General features: G+C 36.2%; 1 protein-coding gene across 1 annotated transcript; it reads left to right on the top strand.

The window, feature by feature from the left end:
* Positions 1–540: 540 nt before the first annotated feature.
* LOC128132301 (uncharacterized mitochondrial protein AtMg00810-like) lies at positions 541–5,873 on the top strand. The gene is made up of 5 exons (XM_052768818.1): positions 541–815; positions 920–1,155; positions 1,452–1,521; positions 5,693–5,761; positions 5,858–5,873. The coding sequence occupies exons 1-5, from the start codon at positions 541–543 to the stop codon at positions 5,871–5,873; spliced, it is 666 nt and encodes a 221-aa protein (XP_052624778.1).
* The last annotated feature ends 13,034 nt before the right edge of the window (positions 5,874–18,907 follow it).

Below are 18,907 nucleotides of genomic sequence, written 5' to 3'. Positions count from 1 at the left end.
ATGGAACATCCTGATTGGGTTGTTTCTATGCAATCTAAACTTGTTGAATTTGAAAGAAACAAATTCTAGAGACTTATTCCAAAACTAGATAATGTTTCCATTATGGGTTTAAAATAGATTTTCAAAAATAAAACCAATAAGGATGGAAATGTTGTTCGTATGCAGCACACAAGGTTTTTAATGTCTATCATATGGATGTTAAGTGTGCATTTCTCAATGGTGAACTTTAAGAAACGGTGTATGTCGAGCAACCCCCCAAGTTTTATTAATGTGGAATACCCTGATCATTCTTACATTTTAGATAAAGCAGTTTATGGATTAAAACAAGCACCACGAGCATGGTACACAAGTCTTACAACTTTTTTAAAGCAATCAAAATTTAAACAAGGATCAGTTGATCCTACTCTCTTTCGAAAGAAAGTTGGGATTCATCTAATGCTTGTTCAAATTTATGTTGATGATATTATTTTTGGCTCTACTGACCCTACTTTATCAAAAGAATTTAAGAATCATATGAAAAGTCAATTTGAGATGAGCATGATGGGGAAAATCAACAATTTTCTGGGGTTAAATATTCGTCAAAGCAGTGAAGGTATCTTCATCAATCAAGAAAAGTACTCTCGAAATCTACTTGAAAATTTTGGGATGACGAATAGTTCAAAGTTGCGAGTGTCGCTGGCTGTTGGAACATGTCTTGGTCCTTCGTTGGAAAAATCGACTATTGATCTCACATTATACCGAAGCATGATTGGTTCTTTATTATATCTTACAGCAAGTCGACTTGATATAATGTTTGCTATTTGTAATTGTGCTAGGTATCAATTGAATCCTAGGGAATCTCATCTCACAATTGTCAAGAATATTTTTCAATATTTCAAAGGCACTATTTCGTTTGGATTGTGGTATCCTTTGAAAATAGGGTTTTCATTCAAGCGCTTTCAGATGCAGACTTGGGTGGTTGTCAACTTGATCGTAAAAGCACAAATGGTGGACGTCAAATTTTGGATGGGAAGCTTGTGAGCTGGAAATCCAACAATCAAAGATATGTTTTGATTTCTACATCAGAAGAAGAATATGTTGCTGCTGCAGCCTGCATTTCTCAGATCATTTGGATTCAAAGTCAACTACATGATTATGCAATCAACATTACGAAAAGTATGTTGTATTGTGATTCACAAAGTGCTATATGTGTTTGTCACAACCTTGTGCAACATTCGAAGACTAAAGACGTTGCAATTCGCTATCATTTTATCAAAGATCACGTTGAAGATGGCAACATTGAAGTTCATTTTGTAAAGACCACAGAGCAGCTTGCTAATACCTTTACAAAACCGTTGGATGAAAAGAGCTTTCTATGAATTTTGGCGGGTTTAGGCATGCTAGATGCGAATGTTGTTCCTGGTCTATATGTATTATAAAGGCTGTTGATGTCGAATTTTTGGATCATTCAGAGGTTATTGGTCATTGGACCACCTTCGACATACTTCGCTTTCAACATTCGACTGAACGATTTATTAACAGGTTTGTTACTTTGTCTCAATACGTAGTGTCGAGACTTTTATTCTCTTGTCGACATTTTTAAAAAAAAATCGCTAGTTTATTTCATTGTTGTTCTTTTCATTCCAAAATCAAAAACACCAAAAATATTTCTTATTTTTTATTTTCATTCAAAAATCAAAAATAACAAAAAGATTTTCTTATATTTGTTTTTCTCATTCTTATCTACAAAATCCAAAAATATTTTTTTGTTTTTTTTATGTTTAACGAGCTTGTATAGTTGGTTGTCGAAGATTTCTAGGTGGAATATGGCTTGAGGCTTTTGGGAAAGGTATTCATTCAATACTTTGTACTAGTTAAGATGTCCCTAGAAGCATGATGCAACATGTCGACCCAAGCCTCCATAACTCAATGTGTCGAAACCTTAATGGTTTACTCATCATTAGGATTCCTTTCCAATTAGGCTATATTCACATTAGTTCCTCAGCTACCTTACTCTTCTCACATGAGTTAAGAGTTTTCTGCTTGGTCCACTTATTGCAGAGGTACTTTCATCTTTCCAACCAATTGTTTTCATGCAAAAGTTCTTACATGCTCACACACAATGACATATGTCCAAGAGATCTCTGACATAAACCAATCAGGATTTAGGCATATCAAAAGTCTGTGTTTATGATCCTAATTCATGAAACCATGAAAAAGGTGAAACCCATCTTTTTGTAACATTCAATGAATTAACAATGAACTTTTTGTTCTAGAATGCAAAAAAACATTTGTTTCTATACCTTCGATATCAAAAATCATATTCTTTCATTTTGAGTGGTCTTGCTACCCAACAAGATCCAGGATATAATTTTGTTTTGGAATATGATTTCGGTCTAGATATCAATTTTAATTCTTTGTTACTTGATAAGTTTTTCCAAAGCCTACTTGTCACTGACTATACTGGTCAAACAGGTAATTTTGTTTACAAATTCTCACACTTATGTTAAGTTGTGATTTGTAACAAAATATAAGCCGAACCACGAAGCCTTGCCAATGATGCCCTTAGATACTCCTTTATGAGTAGTCGATTATAATTCACTGGAAACCACACAAGCTGTTCGACATCTCTCTTGATGTAGAACGAAGCGATCTTTGCCTAAGATCTTGCTGCTTTTTGTCAATTTTTTATTGACATCCAAGATCTAATTTTTTTTTTTATCTTGATCTCATCACATTCTTTGGCACACATTATCACATATAGAAATCGTTGGGGTTCTGGGTAATACCAACTCCAGCTGATGATTTCAAAAAGCCTGGTGTATGACTTCGCTTTTTCAACCAACAACCTTACCTCCTTGCAAAAGGTTTTTGACGGTTCTTATCCCATTTGTACACTTGAATAAACTGATGGAAGTGACGTTCTGGTTCCTACACGGTTTTCAAGGAAAAGTGATCATCACTTTTTCAGACGTGGCTAACTTTACGGCTACAGGTCCGGGTTTCTAGGTTACATGTGGCTATGCATTTAATGCTCAAACCGATTCAAATTCAAACTTGCGTTTTTGTATAAAAAGGGCTTTGGGGATTTCATTCCTATTTTACACAATCTAAATATCCTCAAATTACTTTGACCTTGAACACCCTGTTTTCTACAAAAATTTCTCAAACACTAACAATGGTGGCCAAGAACACAAATGTTGAGACATCTCAGATGACTGAATATATTACTTCGCAACCTCTTATAAAGATCCAAAGCACTAATTTCCGAGTTAATCCTAATGTTAGTCAATGTCTAGAAGAGTTACAGATGCTTGTCGTTGCTTTGAAAAGTTCAGTTTTGTCCACAACAATGTTCTCTTCTTTCTCTCTACCCATGTCGTGGTTATCACTTGCTGGTTCAACGACGATAGATAGCAAGGCGGTCAACATGGTTTCCTTTCAATTGAAAAATGATAATAAGTTCAAACTTGTCGCACCCCAAACCTGAACGTTGGAAACGTTCGGAGGCGGAGGACGTCATGTACAATATCACAACAAAAGTATAATAGTAATCAAAGCAACAACAACTATTATATTAATAATATAAAGTTTACATTGTATTCGATTCACATATGATTGGCTCCAAAAGTAAATAGTAAAACAAATACTTGAAGCTACTATGCACCGTCTTCTCGAAACCTGAGTGTGTACTTGTCTACTAGTTTCATGAGACTACAAGTGATTTTGAAAGTGTATCAACATTTAAGTTTGTGAGTTCATAAGTGTTTTGTTTTAGAAAGCAAGTTCCTTATTCCTTGAAAATTGTTCGTGTGTTTCTCCAGAAAATCCTATATTTTCTTATTAAGTAATAACCTTACAAGTTCCTTCTACAATTACTTTGTGTATACAAGTTATATATAATTCAAATCGGATGGACACTCGAATGGGTGGGTTCCCTAAGTCTACAAACAAACAAGGAACATGAAATGAGGAGGAAGTCACACATTCCACTGTCTGTCGGATCCGTATTATATATAGCCCTAACATATCCGCAAGGTAATCGTAGAGTTAAAAATAAAGGTTGGTTTAAACATCATGAGTCTGTTCCTTTAGAAAATCCTATATTTTGTTAGAAAAATGGAATGTAGTCTTAGGCCTTAAGACCAAAATATATCTATTTATTGTATTTAAAGAAAGACATATAACGCTTTAAATCCGTATAAGTAAAGTGACTAATACTAGTTGCTACCATGATTAATTAATGCATACAAGTTATATAAAATCAAAGATCGGACGGACAGTAGAATGTATGAATCTTCCCTAAGCCCACAACCAAACAAGGAACAGGAAGTAAGGCGGGAATCGCACATTCCACTGCCTATTGGATCTTCATTGTATATAAGGCAAATGTATCGACTACGTATTCATCTCTACATGAAATCAATCGTATTTGCTTCCAGAAAATCCTATATTTTCTATAAAGATGAGTTGTAGTCTTTAATGTACCAAGACCGAAAAAGTATATGTAACACCCAAAACCAGAAACACCAAGAAAGGAAAGAAAAAGCCTAAGTCAAAGGGGTCAACTCGTTGTGTCCAAGGAGGAAATCGGCGAGTCCGAGCGGGATCCGGGTCGAGGAGTAAGTGACCGACTCGGCGAGTCGGAGAATGGACTCGGCGAGTCCAGTCTGAAGAGGGAAACCCTAAATCCGAGAATTTGTGCACTATTTAAGCACCTCATTCTCTTCCTTAGGGTTCCTTTACAACTTTCCTCATCCAAAACATCGAACCCTAGCCACCATATCCATTTTTGAGCAAAGATCTAGCCTTGGTGTTGTGATTTCAAGCTTGGAAGAGAAGGAAGTTCATAGTGGTGCAAGAGGAAGCCTTGGATCCAGAGTTGGTGTGACTTTTCATAGCATTTGAAGGTAAGAAGTCATTACCTTCACTCCTTTGCTCATAGTTCCTTTTTGTCATGAGATTTGGGGCTTTTATGCCATGTCTTAGAGCTAATTGGAGTTAGAAGTCCAGATCTAAAGTTGCTACTTCAGATCTAAGTGTATTTTGGCCTAGAGAGTCATAAAGTATCAGTCTTGGGGGTGTAGGTGAAACATGGTTGTCTTAAACCCGAGTATGGAGTATTTTGGGCCTAGATCTCCTTAGCTACATGTAAAGTTTGCAACTTTACGTGAGGAATAGGCCTTGGAATAGTGGATCTACAACTTGGAGTCTCTACATGACTCAAAAATATTCTGAATGTATGAAGGACTGAATAGACTCGGCGAGTCCTTCGAGCGGACTCGGCGAGTAGTATGAAGATTAGGAGGAACTCGAGGAGTTGGATGAACAACTCAGCGAGTCTGTTGAGGTTTGCCTTGGACTCGACGAGTCAGGTCGCAAAACCCCGAACCCTTCGAGTTAAGACTCGAATCAGTGAGTCGGGTGGAGACTCAGTGAGTTGGACAGGACATGAATCGGAAATCGGTGGACTCGGCGAGTCATGGGCTGACTCGGCGATTCGCGTCACGAATGGAAGGACTCTGAGCATATGAACTCGACGCGTCAAGTAGGCAGACTAGACGAGTAGGGTTGACCTGGAAGGTTGAATCTGACCAGGACTTTGACTTTGACCAGAGTTGACTTTTGACTTTGACTTGGTCAGGGGTAAAATGGTCATTTTACCCTAAGAGTAGATGTCATTTTCTGACTAAGTGTTTTGTGGGAATTATAGCCGGAGGATTTCTGGAGCAGCAACGGCGGCAACCAGAGGATTCCCTCATAGTTCAGCCGCTACTACGAGGTGAGTTACCTTCCAGTAGCGGTGGGACTACGGCCACAATGCTGGCCCACCAGTAGGGTTCATATGACAGATGATATTCTTTGTGATATTAGATAGGATTGCTACTACCTGATATGTTATATGCTGGCATGATATGTTGTATGTGATAGTAGTAGAGTTCGGTTGTTAGGACTGATGGGTAGGTTAGGCGCCCCAGATATGCCTAACAGTATGTTATGATATGTTTAGCTGCTAGCATGATAGGTTACAAGAGATAGAGGTAGTAGGAGGGGGAAGAGTCCCCGAGATTTGGTTGTTAGGACTGAAGGGTAGGTCGGACACCCCAGATATGTCTGACAATAGATTATGCTATGATATATGTGATAGTAGTACTAGGGGGTGAAATAGTCCCCGAGGTTCGGTTGTTAGGACCGAAGGGTAGTCAGCACCCCAGAATGGCACGACATGGGTAGTTCAGTGCCCCAGAATGACTTGACACGGGTAGGATGGCACCCCAGAATGGCCGCATGGGTAGGTCGACACCCCAGAATGGTAGTACCGGGTTGGTCGGGCACCCCAGAAATGCTTGGCAGTATGTATATGATGTGATTGTATGGTTTGTGGTACGATGGGGGGAACTCACTAAGCTTCGTGCTTACAGTTTTCAGTTTTGTTTTCAGGTACCTCTTCAGTGAAGGGGAAGGAGCTAGCACGGTAGCGACACATCATAAAGTCACGCATCTTGCTTTTCCGCATTATGAGATGTTCTGGGATTGTACTCTGACATTATTATTATTTTCATGTTTTGGGTTTTCAGACACGAGATATGTTTTATGAAATGATATGATCAGATGATGTTTTACTACAAATGTTTTACAAACCACTTAATTTAAATGAAATTTTTGGGCGTGAAAATTGGGTCGCTACAGTATAAGTATATATGCCATACTTAGTTTGATAACTTGTAGTTTTATTAAGCAAAACTAGTTGATGACGTGCTTGCCATGTAAGCTGGATGTTTTGTTATAACCTTAACATGATTACTTAGTATATACGAGGTATATATAAGCGAGATCGAACAGAAAGCCGATTGGGTGATTCTGCCCTAAGCGCACAACCAAACAAGGAACAAGAAGTAAGGCAGAAATCACACATTCCACTGTCTATCAGATATTTACTATATATAACCCTGATATATATACTGAGTAATCATATAATTATTACCCCTTAAGATTGTTTGAAAACCATATTACTACGTAAATAAGACGTTTTCGCCATGTGAGCTCTTATAACCATTCTAATATTACAAATATCCAGATACAACGTTCTTTAGTCGTCGGTATCGTTAATGACGTTCGTCACCTCAGGCCTGCCGGCCTAGCCGTTGCTTGCAGCTTAGGTGCGAGATTGGCAGTCCCTTATAGATCTTTACACAAAATCAAGCTCTCCCTCCAGGAGACTCTATTGACTTCCGTTGGTACTTAGGTAAGTACGCAAAGCCATGTCTCACAAATCTATTGCATCAAGGAATTCACGAGTAATACGGTGAAAAACCTTTTAATGAATAAAAATGAAATTTTTATTTATACTTGTTTATGATAAAAATTGTGGACTGACTCATACATTATACCTATTATAATTTATATACTTGTTTTCATGTCGTTTTTCCTATTTAGTAACATAATATGAAATTCTCATAAATCTTACCTGTTATAGTTTGTATGCATGTAAATTATATAATAAAAACCTCGTTATTTTATCAACTTTAATAGTTATAATTTAGCAATAACGTTTATTTTTCATTTTCGCGTAAAGTGTTTATAAGGTAAAAGAGAACGTAATAAATGATTTTTATTTATAAACGCAAGCTTTCTTGTGTTTTACTTTTACCCCCCCTAAAACATATAAAAAGTTTGGAAAAGTATAGGGGTATAATTTAGCAATAACATTTATCTACAAATGATTTTTCTTGACGAAACCACTAGTTTCTGATGAAAACCGGGCTTTACGGGGCAGAGTTTCGACTGAAAAATATTATTTTCTTGAGGACTTCGATGGCTTCGGGCTTTCTTTAGGTGTTAAGGGGGTTTCCCTAGGCTTTGTTGGGATTTGCGAAGGGCTTCAGATAGTATTTAGGGTGAAAGTATGAGAAATTTTCTAACATAAACCCGGAGGTCTCGCATCCTATTTATAAGAGGCTTCTGACCTCGGTACGTAGGGCGTGACTGCAAGGAAGGCAGCACATTCCGAAGCGTATGGCGTTCCTCGTACACAGCGTGTTGTGTGAGACGTGACTGCTGATTGGTTTCCGGGCTTCGGACGTGTCGATGATGCAAGATACGTGTCCACCTGCATGCAAACGCGGGGCATTCCCTCAAACGCATGGCGTTCCCTTTCGGATAAGCCTCGAAATGTGTATCCAAAACTTAAAAAATTCATAACTTTTGTATATGAGCTTTGTTTTCGATGTTATTTATATCCACGCGTAGGTGAGACCGTACTCTACGACTTTTGCTTAGACTCTGTCGGCTAATTTTGACATTATTTTAAATGTTATATTTTTAACAGGCAGGGACAGGAAAAGTCCGTTAAAAATTCATAAGTTCTTCATACGAAGTCCGTTTTTGTCTTTCTTTTTACCTTGCATTACTATTGACAATATCTTCAATTCTAACTTAGGTTGTGTCGGCTAAAAATTGCTCGATCTTTAATTCGAATTTTGAGATGTATATTGTTGTGACGAATCTTAGAAAAATCATAACTTCCTCATATGAAGTCAGATTTGGACGTTCTTTTTATCCACGCTCTCGGCTTAACGTATGTTACAACTTTCATTTAGGTTGCTAAGGCTACAAAACATTTTATTGTAAACTCTTTTTTTAAGTCACACAACGGTTGTGCCGGTTCTGTCGCGAAACTTCGATAGGTCATAACTTCTTCGTTATAACTCTGATTTTAGTGTTCTTTATATCTTCGGAATCCTTGTCTCGATCACTACCACTTTATTTATAAAAATAAAGTTTATCGAAGATTTTAAATTTGACGCTTATTTTCATCTTAATTATTTATATCTTCATTCCTTTAAAACAAGTTGCAATGGTTGACCTAGACTATACATTGTGAATTTGCGGGCACTTGGTTGAATTTTGGACCTTGATTGATCTCGAATTTTCCAGTTTTGAAAAACCTCACCAAGAAGCTCTTTGCCCAAATTTTAGATATCCCTACTGTCGAAACTTTCTATGAGGTTTCGAATAAACAAGTTCTTCACATGTTGAACGAGATGGGTTATCAGCCGGTTCTTACCAAGATTAGTGATTTCAAGAAGTCTTGTTGACCATGTATCTGGAATTTTCTATTTGGAATTTATCTTCGTTGCTAGACTGGTCGAAGCGGGCGATTAGATAAGGAAAAGTTGGAAATTTATGCCTTGGATGCAGGTATCTACTATGATCTACCTGTCGATTATACTACTTAGTTATGGGATAAGTTTGTGAAATGCATTGCCAATACGAATGTTGTTCATGGGATTTCATGTGCTCGTTACTGGAGCCTGATTCCCTAATTTGCTTATAAAAAGGAAGGGATTTTGGTTCCTGAAGGTGAACAGACGGCTGAATTCTCTTTATATCATTTTCCCAAGACTATTGAAGATGATCAGGATATGTTTCCAACTTTTGCACGGATTCCTAATGGAATGCTTCAAAAGGTAGATCCCACAAATCTCATTTTGTGGTGTACAAGAAAACTATCAATCCTTCAATTTACTTCCAAAGAGAATTGGTGTGACTTCGAAAAAGAGAAAGGAATCAAAGAAAGAGACTAAGTTGAGTCCTTCGAAACCAGAGCAAAGGGAGACGGTTGTTAAAGATACTTCAAAGAAGGTTGTTATGATTGAACAACCACTGAAGAAAGTTCCAAAGTTTGTTGTTGAAGAATATTTTTCTCCTGTGAAAGAAGTCATGCCTTCGAAATCTGGAATCTTGAAATGATTGAAGAAGATGGCTCACAGGCCTTGTCATTCTCCTGATAGGTCTAGCAGTTTTTCTCCTAAAGTTGTCTCGCAGATTACTCGAAAGCCCCAAATTATTCGCAAAGGTGCTGTGATTCTTGAAATTCCAACTCCTGTATCTCCAGCTTCGAAAAAGCGACAAGATGAAGATATGGCCAAGACGATTTCTAATAGGAAAAAGAGAGTGGTAGTTGAAGATGAAGATGAAATTGTAACTGAATCACCCATTCATGATAATGATACGAAAGTTTTGTCACCAACAAGGGATTCTCCAGTCAAGTCGACTGTCGTGGAGACTGGAGGTCTTGATGGGTCTGTGAAAACATCTATTGTGGACACAACCATTAATCAAGGTGATCACTCGAAAGTATCAACTCCTGAGAAGACTATTGTCAAACCACCCAAAGTTTCGAATGCCAAATCAGTTGTTGAGGAGGTTCGAATTTCAGGCACCCCTGTGAACATATCTCATATGGACGCAAATGTCAATATGGGTGAAGGAGTGTTGAACAATGAAGCTCAAGGTAATATATGATTTTTATCTCTTCTTCTTTCGAAGCATCTACCATTTAACCCAATATCTCTTTACGATCATGTGTTTCTACTGTTTCCACCACTTCACTACAAACTACTCATTCTCCAACTTTTGATCAAATCCTTCAATAATCCATTACTTCTCCATTTCCATCCCAATCCACTAAAGTCCCTAAAATAGTTAATGATGATGACACCACTGAAGATGGTGAGTTTACAAGTACATTTGTTTATCTCGAATATGATCCGGAGGAAGAAAATATACCAGATCGTATGCTAATGTTTGGTGAATAGTTCAAAATTCTTAACATGAAGCTGAACTTGTTATTACAACTTCAGGCAGATGTAGGGGGTCGTCATTCAATATCTGGAATAGAAGTTGGCATAATGCTCAAGGCTCAAGAGTTTCGTCTGAAGGATGAGTTGGAACGTACGGAAAGAAACAATGAAAAATGTGTCAAGGCACAATCTTCATCTTTTAATCATGAACTGAAGGAGTTGAAAGCTGTGGCAAAAGAAAAACATATTCTCTATGTTCAAGCTGTTAATAAACTTTGAAAATATGTCAATCTCAAACTTGACGAATTAAGCGTCGATATGGTGAAGGAAGTTGCTACTATATCTCATGACTACTTTACTCTTCACAACAAAGTAGATATCATTGAAGATGCAGTTACGAATGTTGTGAAATGGTGTAAATCACTTATTTCAAAGGTTGATAATATGGCAGATCTTGATGCATAAAGTTGTTTTAAGGTTTAAGATTTGTTGAATAACCTTAAGGATTCAGTCTTGAAGGTCGGTTCATCTTCTTCGCTGATTACTCCTAATTCTTTATCCTAAAAGTTTGTTGACATTTGTTACCCCACCTGTCCATTAGCCAAGTTGTTGAATTTAGTGCCAACGGATGCCCCACCTGTCCAAACAGTGGTGCAAGGGGGAAAAGGACTTGGTATTGGCATTGGGGTGAGTTCGAAGGTTAGCATGGGAAGTAGTGGATTTTAGAAAGGAGATGACGATGCAAAGGCTATTGGGAGGGTGATTACTACTCAACTTCACACTTCATTACAAAACATTTATACTACAGTTACCTCAATAACAACAAAAACAAGACCAATAAAGAAGGGGATTGTGATCAGATTTGATGATGGAGGTTCGAGCTCATCAAAACCACCTCCTTCTAATGAAGAATTGAAAAACAAAGGGAAGGGTGTCCTTGTTGAACCTCCTACAGAAGAAAAGAAAGCAACAGTTGAAAAGTAGATAGAAAAGAAGAGGCATATTCAGAGCATTCTTCAATAGAGAGCCAGTGATCTTCCTGGTCTTGACAAAGGTGATCATTCGAAACATTACTGCTATGAGAATAATGAAGCTTTGGTTTTCTCTGGTGAAATGCATGATTTTGAGAAGGTTCTTAAGGAAAGCTATGCCGCGAAAAATGTTGATTTCAACCAGTTAGATTTTCCAATAAACAAAATGTTCGTTATGGCGGAACAATATCAAATAGCTGAGAAGTTTGAAGGCAAGAATGATTACAAAAGAATGAAGATGCGTTTTCATGCAGTCCTTGGAAAGAGGGAAGAAGAAATCTGGTCACTTGTCAAGATAGTTAGAGTTCTAAATATATCCAAAGACATTTTGTTCGAGGGTATATTGCAGAATTATCACTATCATGCTGTATGGGCGAATAATGTGGCTTTTGACTTTTCAGTGGCATATTTTCCATTAATGAATTTCTGTGATTTGATTAGCGTTGCCTGAATTTTCAAAGGAACTGATGTTTTGAATCATCAGTTAACAAACAAAGAAGAATTCGTACTTCGTTTTGCTCACATCAACCTATTCGTAGATAACTACTATGAATATTTAGATGTAACTGATGTTGATTTAACCTTGGTGATTAACAAGAAAATCACTGTGCCTCAATCAATGCTAAAAACCCAAGAAAGTTTGAAAAGATACGAAAATGGGAATATTTGTTTGAAGCCCTTGGGAATAGTATTTGTTGGTAAAAGGAAGAAAAGGAAGATAACGAAATATTTGTTTCAGACATGTAATGTTGAAAGATACACCCCTGCACACTATACAAAGCTTCTTGTTTGAATGAACAACTGTGCTAAGAACAATGATGGTTACAAGGATGATCTTCGGAAGGTGATCAATTAGTATACAAAAATTCGATAAAATATTCACCAAGTTGGTCAGATGTTGAAGACGTAGATTCGACACCTCTCACAAAGGGGGAGAATGTTAAGGTCGAATGTTATTGTGAGGTGTCGAAGGTCTTCTATCTCTTTTGTGGTATCAAATGTTTTGTTTTTAACTTTATTATAAGGGCTCACTGTATCGAAGGATTTAAATTGTTAGTCCCTTATATTTTTTGTATGCTTTCCTGATCCCTATAAATATGGGATGAATGCTAGAGTTAGAAAGTAACTATGTCATTGGTATTGTTCTTTCTAAAAACTTCTCTGTATTCGAAAGCATAAATGAGCCAATTAGATTATATTTAGATCGTATGTTCTTAATTCATACTTATAAATCTGATCACGTGTTTCATACTCGATTCATTCAACTCTTCAAATTATTCACCGTCAATTCAGAAATAGGTTTCGGATTTTGGGGTCTTACTCAAAATCATGGTAATCACGATTTCAAGATCATAAACACAGATGTTGTGTAACCATAAAACTCAGTGGTAATTGCTGAGAGTCTCAAGGGTTATGTTTGTGAACGCTAAATTGATGGAGAAAGTCTAGATTGGTTCCGAGGAAGAAAGTGTACCTCTGCTATATACGAATAACAAAGCAGTCAACTCTTAATTCAATGTGAGAAGAGTAAGGAAGCTCGATGACTTATGTAAATTTTCAACCTGATTGGGAAGAAACGATCAGAATGAAAGATTCATTAAGGCTTCGAATATAGAGTCTCAGAGCCTTGGGATAACATGCATCAACATGCTTTTAGGGACACTTAGCTAATACATAGATTCAAAATTATACCTGCCCCATCGTTTTGAATTGAAGTATTGAAGTATAAGTACCTGAAAAGCGAACAATAATGTTCTTAAAAGTAAACTGTTTTTGGTATTTTTGATTTTCTAAAAAAGATAAAACAGAAATAAAAAAAATTATTTTTGTGATTTTTTGATTTCTGAAAACAAATGAAAAACAAAAATTAAGAAAAATATATTTGAGAAGTTTTGGATATCTGAAAAAGATAATAAAAAAATATTAAAGATAAATAAATTCAGAAACACGAATGAACAGTAACCTCCGAACAATTCCGAAGATCAGAATCAATAGGAGTACACTTAATGTACAAAGGATACAAAAGATTTTCGAAACCCCAATGAACAGTAGATTACAAACAATGAAGCTCGGAGCAATTTAGAACATGAACCGTAAATTCCGATTACGAAGGGGATTTCGGAACCGAGTCCGCATCAATCATGCTTAGCCCTTGTAAAATTCGATAGAATGTTGTTTCAGGTAGGGCTTTTGTAAATATGTTTGGTAACTGATGTGAGGATCTAACAAAATTGACTTTAACATTTCCATCCTCAACGTGATCCTTTATGAAGTGATATCGCAGTGCTATATGTTTAGTCTTTGAGTGTTGCACTGGGGTATAGCAGATTCTGATTGGGCTTTATGAATAACAGTATAGTGGAATCCTCTTCATGTTGATTCCATAATCCCTAAGCTGATTCTGAATCAACACTTCTTCGGAAGTGCATGATGCAGCCGCGATGTATTGAACTTCTGTAGTAGATAATGAGACATAAGTCTGCTTCTTGGATTAGTAGCTGATAAGTTTTCCATCTAGAAACTGACATCCCCCAAAATTTCCTTTCCAATGAAGTACACATCCACCAAGATCTGGATCAGAATATGCTTGCACGAAGAATCCAGAGTTAGAAGGATATCAAATTCCAAGAGAGGTTGTTCTTTAAAGGTATCGAAATATGTTCTTCATAGCTACCATATGTGGTTCACGGGGATTCGCCTGAAACCTAGCATAATAACATACAACAAACATAATATCAGGACGACTCGATGTTAGATACGTTAAAGTTCCAATCATCTAGCGATACATACTGATATCAGTTACTGGCTTGTGCAAGGATGGAGTGAGTTTCATTTCGAATGCCATAGGAACATTGACCTTTGAATCACCCACCATACCAAATTTCGCTAACAAAGTATTTTTGTAGGCTTCTTGGTTGATAAATAATCCCTCTAAATTCTGTTTAATGTTTAAGCCAAGGAAAAAGTTAATTGGACCCATTGAACTCATTTTAAATTTAGTTACCATAACTTTTTAGAATTCAACTGTTAATTTAGGATTTTTGGATCCAAAATTGATGTCATCAACGTAAATCTGAACAATCATTAAATGGTCACTGTCTTTCTTGCAAAAGAAGGTTGGGTCAACTGAACCTTGTTTAAATTTTGATTGTTTCAGAAAATGATTAAGGGTTTCATACCATGCTCGAGGTGCTTGTTTTATACCATACATAACCTTATCCAATATATAACAATGATTTTGATATTTTTCACATCCATTTGATAGACTTCAAAATTTATGTGAGAAAAATATGCAAGAAAGATCCAAACAGATTCACGTCTTGCTACCCGTGCAAACAACTCTTCGTAGTTTATTCCTTCCTCTTGCAAATATCCTTTCACCATTAGTCGTGTTTTGTTGGGAATAACATTTCCTTCCTTATCCAAGTTATTCCGAAACACCCATTTCATTCCGACAAATGAAGCATCCTTCAGAGTGGGAACTAATCACCAGAATTTGTTTCTCTTAAATTCATTGAGTCCTTGCTGCACAGCTTGAACCTAATCTGCATGATTGAGAGCTTTTTTCTGATTTTTAGGCTCAATCTTGGAAATGAACGAATTAAACATCCAAAATTCCATTTTTGAAAAAAAAATGCAGTTTGTTTCGCTTTTTTGTTGTGCCCTTGTAAGAACACCAGAATATGAGACTCCCATAACTTGAGATCTTGGATGATCTTTGGTCCATTTGGTCATAGGAGGGTAGTTCAGATCATATGCTGAATTGATTTCTGCAACAACATCCTCAAACTCGGATTGTACATCAGAATCCGTATTTTCATTCTCCCGCTAGAAGTTTGCATTTGACCCTTCGTTCGGTATCAGATTCTCGCACTAGAAATGATTATCTGTATTGGAGCTCAAATTCGAAATCTCCCACTTGGAATGGAGAATCAGAAGGTCCTTGCCGAGGTTGGATTGCAGAAGTTTTCGGAATAGGAGACTCCTGAATAGTCTCAATGTTTTCAGGAGCTTCATCAACAATTTTCTTCAATTCATCTTTTTTATTGTCTTTGGCCTTCGATTATGAGGAAATTGATTTATCAGGATCATTAAACAAACTAGGAAATTCCTCATATAGAAATGAGAGAGTAATTGTCATAAGATTTGCTGACGGAAAGACTTCCTCAAATTGACAATTTGCTTTCTGATACTTGTTCAAATTGATATCATCGACGATGACATAATAGGTTTCTTCAATCCTTCTTGATTTCTTGTTCAGAACCCTATATGCCTTTGAAGTTAACGAGTTGCCCATAAACATTCCCTCATCAGCTTTCACATCGAATTTTTTCCTATTTTCATTAGGAATAAATATAAAGCACATGGAACCAAATACATGAAAGAATTTAACGTTAGGTTTCCTATTATTTAGAATCTTATAAGGTGTAATTAGAAATCCATTATTGATGAAGGAACGGTTATGTGTGAAGCAAGCAGTGGAGATAGCGCCAGTCCATAAGTAGAGAATAAGATTTGCAAATGATAGCATCGTCCTTGCAGCTTCGTAAAGAGAGCAGTTTCGTCTTTTAAATACACTGTTCAGCTCTGGAGTGTAAGGATCAGAGAAGTTGTGAGTAATCCTTTTGCCAATTAAGAATTTGTCAAATTCTTGGTTGTTGAATTCTGAACCATTGTCACTACAAATTTTTCGAACATGCTTTGGGAATTGAAGCTCAATCTGCTTGGAAAATCTATCAGCTTAGGAGTTGCATCTGATTTCTATCTAAGAAAGAACACCGAAGGTAAATATAGAAAAATCATCAACAACAACCAATGTATATTTATTACCACCCATACTTTCGATGGCAGATGGACCGCAAAGATCAATGTGTAACAGTTCCAGTGGGTAAATGATTTTGGTATTGATGATGGTTGAGTGACTCTTCCTACTTTTCTTTCCGAGTTCACATGCAGTGCACAAATGTTCGTTTCAAACTTCAGAAGAAGTATACCACATTCAAGATCACCAAGTACAAGTTGGTTTATATCCTTGAAATTCAGATGGCAGAGCGTACGGTGCCATAGCAAACTGTCATGTGAAGATGATTTTGTAAGTAGGCAAATGGATGGCATCCCTTTGATTGGATGCAAATTCAGAGGATATATCTCTCGCTTACTTTTAGACTTCAGAAGCACTACCTTATATTTCTTCTCAATTATCTCAGAACCTTCTTCAGTAAATGACACCTTTAGACTAATACCTACAAGCAATTGCGAAAAACTTATCAAATTATGTTGCAGGCCTTCCACATATGCTACCTTTCGAACAGAGAATTCGCCATTCATAATCATTCCATAGCCTTTGATTTCTCTAGTGGGGTTGTTTCCAAATTTCACTCTACCACCATCCTTCAAAGATCTAAACTCTCGCAATTCTTCTCTTCTTCAAGTCATGTGACGAGAACAGCCGCTTTTGATATACCGTTCTGAATCATATTATTCGTCACACATAACCTGCAAAAATTAGTTAGATTTAAGAACCCAAACCATATTGGGTCCTTGTGAGGATTTGTTTTGAACAGGAAATATCTTGTTTTTATCAAGCTAAAATATTTTCTTTTCAAAACACGATTCTTCCCTTTTTCCATTTTGAAAACTTTGACTTTATGATCGTAAAGATTAATTTCAATAAAATTGGTTTGTCGTTGAATATATTCTGTGATTTTTGGTGCCATTCTTTTTGAAAAAGCTTTCTCTTCCTTTTTCTGATTTGCTTTGTATTCCTTGAGAATTGTATATGGTTCTGGAACAACTTTACTTTTTCCTTGAACATCTTTTGACATGATGTTAGATTTTGAAGATTGTGACTTTGGAGAAAAAATTGTTTTTGGGTTTTCAATTGGCTTCGAAACCTGTGATTTTGGGGGAAATTTTTACTTTGGTATTTTTAGACGAATCAACTTTTTGATTAGAACCTCATTCTAAATTGATAGAATTTGGATTTGAATTCTTATTTTTCCAAAAATATTTTCTATCTTGCAAATTCTTCCTATATCTAGCATGAATCTGTCTTTTCTTAGCCATAAGTTCTTCAGCAGACTTATCAATGTTATATTTTGGTTTTTATTTTCAGACAGGCTTTTAATGCTGTTAGGAAGAGGTTTCACTGGAAACGTCTTTTGTGCCACTTGGTCTAGCCTGATCGTAACGAAGGTCAACACCATTCAACATTTCTGAAACATATTTCCATTTTGTTTTCCATGAGGTCATTTCTGAAAGAACTTTTGTTTCATCTCCATTATCAATTGGCTTGGACCAAAAGATTCCATCACATCCATTTTCATTGTCATCAACAACCAGGCATGCTAATTCAGTTGTATCACTTTTTTCCCTATCCTATGTTAACAAAGACTTGATTCCGAACGGTTTGGACTTTCAGAAAGATAGTAGCCTTTTCTTTTATAACTTTAGACCTTTATTTTCAAAAAATCGAACAAATTTTATTGAGTCTTCCGAAATCAAATTATTCTTAGGTTCATCAAGATTTTGCACAAACTTAGAACAATCTATTTCATCCTCTACACAAATTTAACTCATATCACTTTCATCAAATTCAGAAACGTTTTCAGAATTAAAGTATTTTATGGATTTAATTTCCTCTATAATGAGTCTAATTTTTTCATAGTACTAGATTTGATTTGTTCTTTATCCTTTTCATTTAACAATTCTTTCAACATATTTTTGTAATCTATGGACTGAATGTATTCCTCGATTTTCTCATATCCAATCATGTATGAATCATAAACGTCATCTGAAGAAACAATAGATTCGCATTTATAATAGTCAGTATCGATTTCATCCTCTTTCAATTCAAGAAAGGCTAAAATCATTTTATGCAAACATTTCCCTATTTCACAATCTAGATGCAATTGAGTAATATTAAAATATAAATTCTTAACAATTAAAGAAAAAATATTCCTTTGTTTCAACAATGTAAGACTATCTCTTTTAAGATAAATAACATCATTACGTGATCGATTAAGCTCTAATTCCAAGGCCTCTATTCTTAATCTTCTGTTTTCGCCCTTAAACGTTACCTTATTGATTTGATCATTCATATTATAATTTCTAAGACGAGTTCTTTTTAAACTTTAACAAAAATTAGAGACAATATATCTTAAGTTGTCTAATTCAGAATCATAATGGGTGATAGGAATACTAGGAGATTTGAGTATGGAGTGTACCTTATGAACCACCTTTTCACATTCTTTCACTTACACCGAAACTGTCTTCGCAGCAAAACACCTTTCAGAAGATTGACCACCATTT

Source organism: Lactuca sativa, chromosome 2, assembly GCF_002870075.4.
Source record: "Lactuca sativa cultivar Salinas chromosome 2, Lsat_Salinas_v11, whole genome shotgun sequence".
Classification (NCBI taxonomy): domain Eukaryota; kingdom Viridiplantae; phylum Streptophyta; class Magnoliopsida; order Asterales; family Asteraceae; genus Lactuca; species Lactuca sativa.
Note: the sequence above shows the minus strand (reverse complement) of the source record. Positions and strands in the feature narration are given on the sequence as shown.

Excerpts from the sequence above, each read along its gene's own strand:
- LOC128132301 (XM_052768818.1), top strand. The coding sequence starts at position 541 with ATGGGGAAAATCAACAATTTTCTGGGGTTAAATATTCGTCAAAGCAGT. Across the intron at positions 816-919 it reads GCTATTTGTAATTGTGCTAG|GGTTTTCATTCAAGCGCTTT; the intron begins GTATCAATTGAA and ends CTTTGAAAATAG. Across the intron at positions 1,522-5,692 it reads ACTGAACGATTTATTAACAG|CCGGAGGATTTCTGGAGCAG; the intron begins GTTTGTTACTTT and ends TGGGAATTATAG.